The sequence below is a fragment of the Lampris incognitus genome, chromosome 2 (assembly GCF_029633865.1).
Source record: "Lampris incognitus isolate fLamInc1 chromosome 2, fLamInc1.hap2, whole genome shotgun sequence".
Taxonomy (NCBI): domain Eukaryota; kingdom Metazoa; phylum Chordata; class Actinopteri; order Lampriformes; family Lampridae; genus Lampris; species Lampris incognitus.
Window position 1 is genome coordinate 9,365,659 of NC_079212.1, and position 14,995 is coordinate 9,380,653.

Sequence of the window (14,995 nt, forward strand, 5' to 3'; positions counted from 1 at the left end):
ACCGTTTAGCTTTCGCACCAAATCGAGCGTGGTACATACAGAGTCCAGAGGGCTTGTAGCGGTCTGATGCTGTGGCGCCACCGTCGGGCCACGCCCGCGATGTCGGCGGGGGGCCAGTGAAGGTAGGAGCCAGTACCCCGGCATGGGAGGAACGTTGTGTAGCGACGAAGAATCGGTCAGCCTCCTTTGCCAGCTCACGGGGATCAGTGATGGTGGAGTTAGCGAGCGCAGTCTGGACGTGGGGCGGCATGTTGCGCAGAAACAGCTCCATAAACAGGAAACATGGCTTTTCTTGACCCAGTAGGTTTAACATCCTGCTCATTAGCTCCGATGGTTTGCCATCTCCCAAGCCCTGAATTGCGAAGAGGCGACGTGCTCTCTCCGTTGTTGACAGTTCAAAAGTTTCAAGGAGGAGATGTTTAAGTGCGGCGTATTTACCATCGGCCGGTGGGTTGGTTATGAAACCGCTTATCCTGGAAGCCGTAGCGCCCCCCAGCGCTGCCACTACGTAGTAGTACCTGGTCTCGTCTGCTGTTATGTCTCTGAGCGCGAACTGTGCCTCAGCCTGCGCGAACCATGTAGCCGCGGAAGACTCCCAAAACTCCGGCAGTTTAATTGCAACGGCGTTCGTAGCCATAATGTGTGTGGTTTCAGAAAACTTATCCGAAAACCGACGTCGGGGTCACCAGTGTAGAGCCGAAGGAACGGAGAAGACCGTAGGTTCACACTTTAGCCGTGTAGGCAACTTTCTTTAATCCACGGTAAATCAGAGAGACAACCAAACCCAGCTCGACTGAGCGGACGTGGCAAGAATAACCAGAAAACTGGCTGGACAACCATAACTTAACCCTGCGTTAACCTGCCAGGGCAACCATGACTTAACCCTTAGTTCCTGGGTTGAATTCTGTCCCCAATACGTGTCCACCACATGAGCTCCCCCAGAATTCGCCCTAGTAATCGAAGTCAGGCAGGCGCGGGTGGACGACAGGCCGTCCGCGGCGGCTCCGGATAACAGGGGCCGGAGTGTCTCTGGGAGGCATTGACGCGGGCCTGTGGAGGTCGGCCTGAGGAGCAGAATAGGCAGCTCGGGCCTCCACGGGGGGAGGAGGCGGAGCCGGGGGACGACCGCGACGAGGAGGTTGGGCTAACTCCAACGGCTGCGTCAAGTCCAGGTGTGCGGGTTTAACTCGGTCCACTGAAACATGCTCGGCCGTGCCCCCAAAATCCACCACCAGGTGCTTAGTTCCCCGTTCCAGGACGCGGAAGGGGCCGTCATAAGGGGGTTGCAGAGGGGGGCGGTGTGCGTCGTGACGGATGAACACGTAGTCCGCTGACTGCAGACCTGGGGGCACCTGGGACACCGGAGCGCCGTGTTGGGCGGTAGGGACGGGTGTGAAAGCTCTGACCCCGTCCAGCAAGGAGGCTCGTTGGTCCACAGCTGACCAGGGACGCGTTGCATTGGGCATGAAATCGCCTGGGACTCGCAGCGGTGTGCCGTACACCAGCTCCAAAGAGGAGGCTTGTAGGTCTTCCTTCGGGGCGGTCCGCAGGCCCAGCATGACCCATGGGAGCTTGTCGACCCAGTTGCAGTCCTTGAGAGTAGCCCGAAGCGCAGCCTTCATGGACCGGTGGAAGCGCTCACATAGGCCGTTCGCCTGAGGGTGGTAGGTGGTAGTGCGATGAAGCTTGACGCCCAGAGCCTCACCCACAGCATTCCATAGCTCTGAGGTAAACTGTGGCCCACGGTCAGATGAAAGGTCGGAAGGCGTACCGAAACGTGAGACCCACGACCCAATAAAAGCCCGGGCCACATCAGCAGACGTCGTGGATGCCAGGGGAACAGCTTCAGGCCAGCGCGTAGTCCTGTCCACCACAGTGAAGAGGTAGGTGAACCCATGGGAGGGGGGTAGGGGACCAACCAGGTCGACGTGGACATGGTCAAATCGTCTCTCCGGCACTGCGAAGCGTTCCAGGGGCGCCTTAATGTGGCGGTGTATCTTAGCCCGCTGACAGGCAACACACGAGTCGGCCCACGCTTTCACGTCTCTCTTAAGTCCCTCCCACACAAACTTAGCAGAGGTCAGGCGCACGGATGGCTTACCGCCTGGATGAGAGAGGCCGTGTACAGCTTCAAATACGGGGCGTCTCCAGCTGTGCGGGACGATGGGCCTGGGCTGTCCTGTGGAGACGTCACACAGGAGGGTGGCACCTGTGTCGCTGAAAGGAACATCCTGCAGGCGGAGCCCCGTGTCGGAGGCCCGGAGACGGAGGATGCTCGCGTCCGTGGCCTGGTCAGCAGCCATCTGTGCATAGTCAAGGCCTAGGTGAACCGCTCCAATCACTGCCCTAGACAGGCAGTCAGCTACCTGGTTAGACTTACCAGCGACGTGCTGGATGTCGGTAGTGAATTCCGAAATGTAGGAGAGTTGTCGCTGCTGGCGAGCGGACCATGGCTCGGCCGTCTTGGACATGGCAAACGTGAGGGGCTTGTGGTCCACGTACGCAGTAAACTCGCGGCCCTCTAGCAGGAAACAGAAATGCCGGACGGCGAGCCAGAGACCGAGGAGTTCCCTGTCAAAAGTACTATACTTGCGCTCTCGGGGTGTAAGCTGGCGACTGAAAAAGGCCAAAGGCTGCCAAGCCCCCCCCACCCACTGTTCGTGAACCGCACCAACAGCATAGTCCGATGCATCCGTGGTTATGGAAATAGGCGCTGTAGGTGAAGGATGCGCTAGCAGGGTAGCCTGGGAGAGCGCAGCTTTAGTCTCGGTGAACGCACGGTCCCGCTCTGCTGTCCAGTCGACCGCCTGGTTGGGGGACATGCCTTTCAGCGCCTCGTACAGTGGCCGGATGATAAAGGCGGCTCGAGGAATGAAGCGGTGGTAGAATGTCACCATCCCGATGAACTCCCTGAGCGCACGAGCTGTTTGGGGGCGCGGAAAGGCCGCCACCGCTTCCACCTTTGAGGGCAGGGGGACTGCCCCGTCCCCAGTGATGCGGTGCCCGAGGAAATCAATGGCTCTCAGCCCGAACCGGCACTTCGCCGGGTTGACGATCAGCCCATGCTGGCTGAGGCGTGTGAAGAGGGCATGAAGATGGGACAGGTGTTCTTCCTCGGAGGCGCTGGCGATGAGTATGTCGTCCAAATAGACGAAGATGAAAGGAAGGCCACGGAGCACTGAATCCATCAGCCGCTGAAAGGACTGGGCCGCGTTTTTGAGTCCAAATGGCATTCGTAGGAATTCAAATAGGCCGAATGGGGTTGTCACCGCTGTCTTGGGGATGTCTGAGGGGTGCACGGGAACTTGATGATAACCACGGACCAGGTCGACTTTTGAGAAGACGCATTTGCCAGACAGGTTTGCAGAAAAGTCCTGGATATGCGGGACAGGATAGCGGTCAGGCGTGGTGGCGTCATTTAGTCGGCGGTAGTCCCCGCATGGGCGCCAACCTCCATCAGGCTTAGCGACGATGTGGAGTGGGGACGCCCACGGGCTGTCAGAGCGGCGGATGATCCCCATGCGTTCCAGGTGCTCGAACTCAAGACTTGGCAATGGCGAGTTTGGCGGGGTCGAGACGCCTGGCTCTGGCGTAGACCGGGGGCCCCTTCGTAGCAATGTGATGCTCCACCCCATGCTTAGCGGTGGGTGCAGAGAAGGTAGGCTGGGTGAGGTCAGGGAACTCAGCGAGGAGGCGGGTGAACTTGTCTGCCTCTGAGAGAGAGTTGGCTAGACCTGCATAGGCCGCTTCCCTCCGCGTACATGCGAAGGAGGAGAGGGTTAAGGCATCGACCAGACGGCTGTTCTGAATGTCCACTAGCAAACCGTAAGCGCACAAAAAATCAGCTCCGAGGAGGGGAAGCGTTACATTGGCCATGACGAACTCCCACGTGAAACGTTGTCCACCAAAACACAGTTCTACAGACCGCACGCCGTAGGTGTGGATAGGGCTGCCGTCAGCCGTCGCCAACTGGGGGCCCCGCTCCCCGCCCATGATGTCGACGTCAGTAGCAGGGAGCACGCTTCTCTGTGCGCCCGTGTCACAAAGAAATCGCCGACCGGAGATGGTGTCGAGGATGAAGAGTAGCCTGCTCGTATCGCCAACACTCATGGCCACTACTGAGTGTTGGCCCTCTCGTTTCCCGTCGGCCTGTAGTTGCAGGGGGAACGGCACCGTTTAGCTTTCGCACCAAATCGAGCGTGGTACATACAGAGTCCAGAGGGCTTGTAGCGGTCTGATGCTGTGGCGCCACCGTCGGGCCACGCCCGCGATGTCGGCGGGGGGCCAGTGAAGGTAGGAGCCAGTACCCCGGCATGGGAGGAACGTTGTGTAGCGACGAAGAATCGGTCAGCCTCCTTTGCCAGCTCACGGGGATCAGTGATGGTGGAGTTAGCGAGCGCAGTCTGGACGTGGGGCGGCATGTTGCGCAGAAACAGCTCCATAAACAGGAAACATGGCTTTTCTTGACCCAGTAGGTTTAACATCCTGCTCATTAGCTCCGATGGTTTGCCATCTCCCAAGCCCTGAATTGCGAAGAGGCGACGTGCTCTCTCCGTTGTTGACAGTTCAAAAGTTTCAAGGAGGAGATGTTTAAGTGCGGCGTATTTACCATCGGCCGGTGGGTTGGTTATGAAACCGCTTATCCTGGAAGCCGTAGCGCCCCCCAGCGCTGCCACTACGTAGTAGTACCTGGTCTCGTCTGCTGTTATGTCTCTGAGCGCGAACTGTGCCTCAGCCTGCGCGAACCATGTAGCCGCGGAAGACTCCCAAAACTCCGGCAGTTTAATTACAACGGCGTTCGTAGCCATAATGTGTGTGGTTTCAGAAAACTTATCCGAAAACCGACGTCGGGGTCACCAGTGTAGAGCCGAAGGAACGGAGAAGACCGTAGGTTCACACTTTAGCCGTGTAGGCAACTTTCTTTAATCCACGGTAAATCAGAGAGACAACCAAACCCAGCTCGACTGAGCGGAGGTGGCAAGAATAACCAGAAAACTGGCTGGACAACCATAACTTAACCCTGCGTTAACCTGCCAGGGCAACCATGACTTAACCCTTAGTTCCTGGGTTGAATTCTGTCCCCAATACGTGTCCACCACAATGGCATATTTTTCGCGATGCCTGCCAGGTTTACCATGGATAAATGTCAACGATATACACCGAATTGTCGACAAACTTTCACCTGCGCCTACCGGCAAACGGGTGAAAAGTTTCAAGTTGTACATATCAAGTTACGTCCACAATGTCCGGACCGTCCTCATAATTGTGGACGTAACTTGATATTACAGCGAATAAGGGAGCAGTCGGGGAACCGTCGCCACAGCCGGGGCGCGAACCCATATCTCCTGCACCGCGGGCGACAACGTTAACCAGTCGACTAAAGGGTCCGACCCATTAACCTTATTCGTGTACGTTACATTACCCCCCTCTTTCAGGAAGCGCGGGTACTCCCTCGCGCCTCTGGGCGCACGCGCTTCCGATGACCTCACAGTCTCACCACCCCACTTACTTCTAACACCAATGCAGCGAATTAAGGGGGCAGTATGGGAACCGCCGTACCCGGGACGCGAACCCGGATCTCCCTCACCACGGGTGACAACGTTAACCAGTCGACTAAAGGGTCCGACCCGTTAGCCAAAGGCTAACGTGTCTACTTATTCGTGTACGTTACAATATGTACAACTTGAACCTTTTCACCCGTTCACCGGTGGGCACATGGGAAAGTTTGTCGACAATTCTGTGTATATCGTTGCCATTTATTCATGGTAAGTCTTGCAGGTGTAAACTACTAATAAGACACGTTAGCCCCCTAGCTAACGAGTCTGACCCTTTAGTCGAGCGGTTAGTGATGTCGCCCTGTGGTGCAGTACACCCAGTATCGAATCCCGCACCGGGCAAGAAAATAACCGGTTACATAATCATCAGTACGAGATTGTGTATAGGGCACTTTCTCCAGCAAGTGGGAATTAGAAGTCTGGCCAACTTCTTTATGTCACCCCCCCCCCCCCCTTTTAGTTGGGAGATGCTTATGTCACACATAGAGATGTACGCTAGGGAATAATGACAAGCTATGCTACTGTAACCGGTTATTTTCTTGCCCGGTGCGGGATTCGATACGAGGTGTACTGCACCACAAGGCGACATCACTAACCGCTCGACTAAAGGGTCAGACCCGCTAACGGGTCTTATTAGTAGGTTGCACTACCAGAATTCAGCTACTGACCCCTACTACAGCAGTTTTGAGAAGTTCGGGGGGGGGGTATGTTGCTGAGTCAATATGTTGTCCATGTCATCTTTATTTTGTTTTGTTTTTTTTTCTCTTGGTGAACATTCTCAAAACCCGTGTGTAATATTGTAACGTGCATGGATAAGATGACACGCTGGCCGCTGGCTGACGGGTCTGACTCTTTGGTCTAGCGGTTAGCTATGTCTCCTGCGGTGCGGGCGACACGGGTTCGCTTCCCGGCCGCGGCAGTTCCCGTGGTTGAGTTGTCCCCCGAATTCGCCACAATATTTTCTGTCATAGTCCGTATGTCACCAACCTTATGGTTAACGAACGAATATGTAGTTCCGGGTTACCTGTTGCAGCAAGGGGGACTTCGATTAGTGACTCACAAGCGACGCAGGTGACGTGGCAGCGGATTCGCGGCGAAAGTTGAGCCGCTCTTGTGACGGTCGTTTGTTGTCCTTCGTCCGCCGCAGCGACGAGGACCGTCTAGTCATCCTGTGATGGATGACAGATGACCCCCCGCAACGATTAAAGCGAGGAAGAGTTGCACAGCATCAGCCCCGCTCTCTCGTCCGAGACCAGCTACCACCAGTGGCAGGACCAGCGAGACGACTGGCAATGGAGACGGATGAGGCGGAGGTCTTAAATCAGAATTGTCCTTCTCCTAGGTTGGCTGCCAACCAAGGCTAACGAGTCCAATCGACCCACCCGGCTAGACCGCCGGGAACCCGGTCTCCCCCGCAGCAGACTTTGTGAAAACAGGAGGCACCACGAGGAGGTGCTGCTGCGGACACATTTGCGTAGGAGCGGCCATATTCTGAGGTCCTGATGGACCCGCGGCGACCACTGCACCAGGAAGCCCGAGGCCACCGCACTAGTCTAGTCAGTTAAGGCAAAATGGCTGCAAAAAGTCATTCACATTTGAGCCTATGTTTTTCTGTTAATTTAGAGTCCAATAAAGAAAAAAATGCAAGGAGCCCAAAATTTTAGGTGGGGGAAGTCTCTGAAATGGCCACGCCCACTTTTTAGGCCTGGAAATCAGTATCTCGGCTCCTGAATGTCGCAGAGAGCTGATCATGGGCTCAAAAGAAGCAGAAGCACCACATTTATATAAGCATTATGAACAAACATATACCCCAAAACCTTTACTTTTTCAGATATTTTAAGAAAACTAATTTTTACTGGTCACGTTTCACGTATCAGCTCCTGAAGGTTGTAAAAAGCTATATTTGACATGAATCTCATTCGCTGCCTATGTTATAAAGCATGAAGCACAATACACACACGAATCATGAGTTTAGAAAATATCTTAGTTGTCTGTGGTTCTTCTTATCACTTGGGATGTAATGCCGCCTCTGACCACAATTACAAATTGGCGCTGTTTGTTTATCAAGTGGTTGATTCTACAGGAAAGGAAGCAGAAGTGCACATGTTTCAGTAAAGCTAGTTTACTGTAAACATTTTCCAAAATATGACATGCATGCCTCATCTGGCCTTCATATCAGTGAGTTAATTTGTTCCTGACCTCGTGGATGGATGGTAAGGAACAGTGTTGTTTTATTTTTGTATGTTTACCTTGTAAAACATTATTTTCACCTTAGCTCATATGTGTAGGCCTAACTAGCCTTGCAAGCATGACTTGCTCGATACACTCGACAGCACAGTTGCACAGTTGTAGTATTTGGCTAAGGCATTACCTACTTTTGGACAGTTGGTGTTTGTGTGTCTGCTTGCTCTACACATGTTGGTTAATTTTGGGCATTTTTAGTTGGCTGGTATGAAAGGGTGAAAGTATTTGTAGTAACAACACTTTTATTATGCTATATTTGGACACACTTTTATTGGACTATATTTTGTATCTATGCAGAAGAATAAATAACATTGTTTATTGCATGCTATTTTTGTGGGAGGGTGGATGTATTGTGCCATACCAGTGAAACATCACTCTGTTACAAACTTGTGTACAGAAAAATCAAGTTTAAATTAGTTCTGATTTTCCATGATCAGATGATCCCCCATCCTAACTATGGAACTAGGGAACAAGACCCTGTGCATTGTCTGCAAGGTTAGTTTTCACGTGTGTGCTTCAGTAGTATAATGTTTATGACATCAATGAGTCCAACAGTGTTAGTTTTCATGCGTATTCCTTCAGTAATGTAATGTTTATGACAGCAATGAGTCCAACATTTCATTTCTAAATTCATGACAGGAATCTGGTGGAAGGGACATAACTGCTGTCACAGCTCCTAAGCTGCTTCACCAAGTAAAACTGTTTGAGGAATCCGGACTGATCACCAATGATGCGGATATCAATCTTTCACAGAGACTGTCAGCTGTCAATGCAGAAACTTTACAGGATGGATATAAAATCCACAAGAGTTGCTATGATCGCTATAATAACAGCCATTTCAATTGTGCGAAGGATCGTAAACGGAAAAGAGAACTGGACCTTGCAGATCACCAGACTATTGGGGCAAACACACGAGCAAAGGCTGGGCCTAGTCTTGCGTTTGGAGCCGAACTTTGCTTCTATTGTGAAGAGCCAGCCATTGAGAACCCTCGGAAGAAGGACAAATCAGAACCATTGTTAGCTGCTGCGGGAAAAGAAAAGTCAGCAAAACATGTGAAGGATTTCACAGACAATCTAGAGATGATGGCCAAAGTCCTGAATGATGGCAAAATACTCAGATTACTTGAAACTGATGTTAGATCACGGGAGTTATTCTATCACAGGAAGTGCCACTCAAGATACCGTAACAGGTGAGCCAGCACAACATACCCTTTTAAGTTCAATTCTTAAGTTGAGCTATAGTCGGGCCATATATATATATTTTAATAATTTGATTATTTCTTCTTACTAGATACAGTTCAGCGAGCTGCAGGATAAAGCAAGAAAGAACTTCATCACAGAACTCCCCAGACATGATCCAGTATGCTGAATATATCGCCATGGAGGAAGTAGGGAACTTCATTGATGACAGCTCAGAAAATGTTTTTGATCTTCACAAACTCGAGAATATTTATCTGCAGAAAGTTGAAGATTTGGGCTTCGACCGGCCCAAATCTCACTCTACACGATTTGCTGAGAAACTCTCGAACAGCTGTCTGGACATAAATGTAGTGCAGAAAGAGACAGGGGCACATTACAAGGTTATTAAGAAGGGTAGTTTGGACAATGTAAAACAGCCTGCTACAACTCCCTTGTCCCCCTGTCATTGAATGGGGTTGGACTACCGAAGGAGAGGAACTCTTCGTCAAGTGGAGCACAGTTTCCACAAGAGATACATTGTCTCAAGTAACAGGGGTGTGTAGTTGCAGATCTAATAAGTGTACCTCATGTTCTTGTGCTGGCAGAGGGATGAAATGTCTCATTTATTGCAAGTGCCTCAGCAAGTGTTTGAATCCAGTCTGATGGGATGTGTGAGGTTAAAATAAAGACTTTTTTGGACCTCACATGGTTTGCTTTGTTTCTTTGGTGGTTACTGGGTTCCTCCTCTTATAACAAAGAGTCAACTTGAATACTAGCACTCCATGAGTAGATGTAACACTTTTACTCAAACAAACTGTATAGCCTTCTTGCACAGATTTGGCTAAAGTTGATTGCATGCTGCTGATCAATTCAATGGAAAAAAGAACATGTTCATGAATAGCTCAAAACGTGAAGGTTTTAGGGCATACAGTATATTTGTTCAGAGCACTAATATAAATAGTTATTTCCACATCTTTTGAGCCCAATATCAACTCGGGGCAACCTCCGAGAGCTGAGCCTGAGATATAGTCCCAGGGCTAAAAAGTGGGCGTGGCCATGTATGTGACCAGTGAAAATTAGTTTTTTGTAAATACCTGAAAAAGTAAAGGTTTTGGGGTATATGTTTGTTCATAATGCTTATATAAATGTGGTGCTTCTGCTTCTTTTGAGCCCATGATCAGCTCTCTGCGACATTCAGGAGCCGAGATACTGATTTCCAGGCCTAAAAAGTGGGCGTGGCCATTTCAGAGACTTCCCCCACCTAAAATTTTGGGCTCCTTGCATTTTTTTCTTTATTGGACCCTAAATTAACAGAAAAACATTGGCTCAAATGTGAATGACTTTTTGCAGCCTTGACCCCATATTTGCCCTTAACTGACCAGACTACACCGCTTCGCGTCCCTTTGAGATGCATCTGGCTGCAGACAAGATGCGTTAGCTAGCAATCGCTATTGTTTCTAGCTAGTGTAAACTACTAATAAGACCCGTTAGCTAGGGGCTAACGGGTCTTATTAGTAGTTTACAGTCGTCACCCTCTCCCGGAAGCGCGCCCTCGCGCTTTGTTATTCCCGCGCTCCGGAAGAGACTTCTGAGGCTCTGCACATTTCCGGATCCCACCGCTGCCACCAATGTAACTAACCGGTTATTTTCTTGCCCGGTGCGGGATTCGATACGGGTGTACTGCACCACAAGGCGACATCGCTACCCGCTCGGCTAAAGGGTCAGACGCGTTAGCTAGGGGCTAACGTGTCTTATTAGTAGCTTACACTAGCTAACGTATCGCTATTGTTGTGCCTTTTGTGCATGCTCCTGTCAAGTGCCTCTTGCGCATGCTCCTGTCAACTGCGGAGGTCACGTGATGGTCCTGTCAACTGCGGAGGTGCCTCTTGCGGAGGTCCGCCATCTTGTCTGCAGCCAGATGCGTCTCGCCCAACTCGCCGTCTCTTGTAATGGTAAGACGCGTTGTAACGCTCTTGGTTAAGCTAGCGCGTTTAAAAGTAAAACGTCCCCTGGCTTAAACTGTGTGGAAATGCAACAGTAGATCATTTCTTAACATGTTCGGAGTTTTGCCATTGGGTTTGGGTCGGTACAAAACGGCCATTAAATCCTCTTGAATCTGCCGGGAAATGTGACGTCATTTGCATATTTCCTGACTCGCTGCAGGGGGCCAGTGCGTGAATCGAGTGTGCGCATGCCGCTTTCTTCAGGCGCGTCACGGTGTTACATTGTTACTTGTTATATTCTGGTGTACTATAATGGAAGGACTGCACTGAATGAGCAGCCTAACATAGTCTTACTTACTGTCGTTTTTGCCTTTACTTAAACTACTGATTTCAAATACACGTGTAACCACTGTAAGGGCAAGCATTCTTTTAGCGTGCACATATTTGATTTATAGTTGTATTTTGTTAGATGTATGTTTAAAACAAGAATTGATAACAGTTATCAATATCAACTTACCTCGTTACTTTTGGTCAAATTCTGGAGAATCCCATCAGCTTTATTAAGACATTAAAAAAAAAGAAGAACATCTTTGAGACATGCTGCCTGGTGTGCAAGAGATGCGCCACAGACATTACAGACGGTGTTCTCTATTCTTTGCTTTGCTGACACCCAGTGGTCAAACAGAAGAACAGAAGAATACGAATCATCTGTATGCATCTGTATGAGTATTTGTATTAGTATCTATTTAAATACATGGATCTGTATCTGCCATAAATATAAAGCAAAAATATAACAAGCAGAATTCATTCAAGTTTCTAAGATTTGTGTCACACCAACTTTTAGATAGTTAACTTTAATGGTTAAAAAAAAACAAATTGGCATTTCATGGAACTACCTGAAATCATTTGTGACTTTGGCTAAACTTCAGATTTTGAACTATCATTCTGGATAATAAATCTACCTGCAACATTATGTAAACATCCTCTGCTACTTTCGGCTGCTCCCGTTAGGGGGTTGCCCCAGCGGATCATCCGTTTCCATCTCTTCCTGTCCTCTGCATCTTCCTCTGTCACAGCAGCCACCTGCATGTCCTCCCTCACCACATCCATAAACCTCCTCTTTGGCCTTCCTCTTCTCCTCTTCCCTGGCAGCTCCATATTCAGCATCCTTCTCCCAATATACCCAGCATCTCTCCTCCACACATGTCCAAGCCATCTCCACCTTGTCTCTCTTGCTTTGTCTCCAAACCGTCCAACCTGAGCTGTCCCTCTAATATACTCGTTCCTAATCCTGTCCTTCCTTGTCACTCCCAATGAAAATCTTATTCAAATTAATTAAATTAAAAATTAATTAAAATCTGCAACATTATTTCAACATATTTTATCTAATTTTTTTTTAATTCAGTGTTACAGTTGTGGCAAGACAGTTGATCAACAGAATACAAAATCAAGACAATCACAAGACATGAAAAAAGTCCAAGCTCGCACATCTGGATTTTGAATTACATTTAATATGACATCGTAAGTTCTGTAAATATGCTGTCGTACTGCTGTTTATTACAGTTGGACAGGAGGTTACATTTTACCAGAAATCACCAACAACAGAGGCTGTCATGACAAACATCTGAGTGTGGTTAAACCATCGCACTTCCTGTTTCTTCAAATACAGTTCCACGTTTCAGAGACAGGAAAACAGGCCGGCCTGAGGTGAGATCGAATGAATTTCAAACACACCCAGTTCCGTCACTGAAGGTCTTAATGCCCCGATTCAACCTGTGAGTCATCTGACTGAAGGTAACCATGCACCATGCTTGCATCACAGTTACACAAAACTCAATGGAAAATGTGTCTCATCGAGCTCTTTGGCATCATATGTAAGTTTAATTCAGCTTCACCTTTTTGAGATTTTGCAACATGTCTTCGCATTGTATTTCCTTACGCAGGACAAAACGTTTTGATCTGTACTATGCATATATCACCGAGTCCTAAACTCATTTTGACAGAAACATCTCCACAGAGGTTTGGATTTGAGCACATATGGGATTTAGCTGCATGTGGATTTGAAAGACTAGTCAGTGCTTCCTCTGCAGCTGTTTCTAGGAGTGAAAGTTGGAACAGTGAAATGTGACATTGATAAAACTGAAGTTAAAGCATTGAAATGAATACCGATCTGAAACCAACCTGCTTTCTGTTCAACAGCTTTGACCGCTCTTTGTGCGGGTGAAGACTTTGCTGACTACAGTGATCTGAATAGTAAGACACAAATAATGATTTTACTGTCATACTGGAACAACAGCAATACATTTTTGAAATATTGACAAGGTTAAGAAAGTTTTAACTCATGGCCTTATTGCTTTGTGATGGCTATCACCTTCCCTCAGTACCGCAGACACAACATGTAATTTAAGTGTGATCAGTTACAGATTCAGTTGTTCAAACCCTGTCAGACTTCCTCCACTTCATGGTTTAGTTTTGATTTTAGAAATAGTCCTACCTCTCTGTCCAATGGCGACGGAAGATGATGAAGTAATCTTAAAAATCCCAACCAGAAGTCGCATGCAGCTATCTGCATGCTCACAGTTGTAATGAGGAAGCTAAATTCATTATTCAGGTAATTTAATTGTGGAATTTAACAAAGACATTTGGAAACAGGAACATGGTTGTCTTTTATTTTTATGTCTCTTTCAGCCACTGACCTCTCTTCTAATGGTACGTTACAGTTCAAGTATTTTTCTTTTCTTTTTTTTGTGTGTATGATTTGTCTTTGTTTTACACACTAAATCATTTCAATGTCTTTGTTTCTATGATATCCTTAATAATGTCACTTATATTATCATCATGTGTAATCTTATAAAAGATAAAGAGCAGTGTTCCTCCTCACAATTCGGCTCCAGTTCCATCCAATGTGGTTTCTGTCTGTAGGTCTCCTGCATGCATGTATCGAAGCAGACTCTAATATCTATAATACACGCCATCACTGGGGAAAACCTCATTGAGAGTGAAATACAAATACTGGCTGTTGGGATTAAATTAATCATGTAATGGAGGTTAAATGCAAATAAACATTGGTTAATAGAAAAATAGTGTGTATTTCAGCTTTAATTTGATGAAGGTAGTTTGATCAAGCAGATGCAATATTCAAATTATTGCCTTAATCGGACTAAAATTACATTTTTAACTTGCATGTAAACACACTGACTGACTGAATGTCAGAGTTTATCCACCCTTTTATTTACCGCTGCATCACCGGGTCAAACCCGTACTCTTCCCCAGCCTCATACAGCTTTCCCATGCCCACCGAGATGCCCATGGCCAGTGTGACGCCCGTGTTGTCTCTGGAGCATCCTGATCAACACGTCTACACAACGGAGTCCGTCAGTCTCCTCTGCCAAGGCAGAAACAGCTCTTCCGACTGGACTTACCTCTGGTTTGATAACAATCAAGGAACGCCTCGCCAGTCTGCTGATCCCAGTTTGCCCAGTTACAACATACGCTCTGCCAGCCTGACTGACAGTGGAACGTACTGGTGCCAGATCCAGCGAGGGGAGGAAGTATCTGGGCTCAGCAACAGCATTTCACTGGATGTTATTGGTGAGATTTCATTTCCACACACCAAAAATGCCAAGTCAAAACTGAGGCAAAATGTTGTATGTTCAAGTAAGAAAATCCCCAAAACAGTCAAATTATCTGCCGTGGCAGATTTCTCTGTAACAAAAAGAAATCACTTGTTTACCTGAAAGACCAGAAATGTTGATACACGCCAAATTGCATTGATTTGAAGGTATTCTATCAAATCTGTTGCATAATTTGATATTAGACAAAACCACTCCACAAAAAGCTTTATCATTTAACCTGTACAAATACTGAAGATTAAATAATTAACTTGTAAATGAATGTTGAGGTTAAGATGGTGAGATGGATGGGGAATGGGAGCAGCGTTCTGCTGGAGAACAAGGTTGTGTTCAGGTCAAGTCAATTTTATTTGTATAGCCCAGCATCACAAATTACAAATTTGCCTCAGTGGGCTTTACAGCAACACAACATCCTGTCCTTAGACCCTCTCACTGGATATGG

The 14,995-nt window shown here is 48.2% G+C and overlaps 1 protein-coding gene across 1 annotated transcript in view; it reads left to right on the forward strand.

Annotated features, from left to right (window-relative positions):
- The first annotated feature begins 14,223 nt into the window (after nt 1–14,223).
- The window catches only part of LOC130108276 (hemicentin-2-like), a 29,662-nt gene continuing 28,890 nt past the window's right edge, over nt 14,224–14,995 (forward strand). Inside the window, exon 1 of the mRNA XM_056275166.1 lies at nt 14,224–14,512. Coding sequence (XP_056131141.1) covers nt 14,224–14,512 — 289 coding nt within the window. The remainder of the gene's footprint in view (nt 14,513–14,995) is intronic.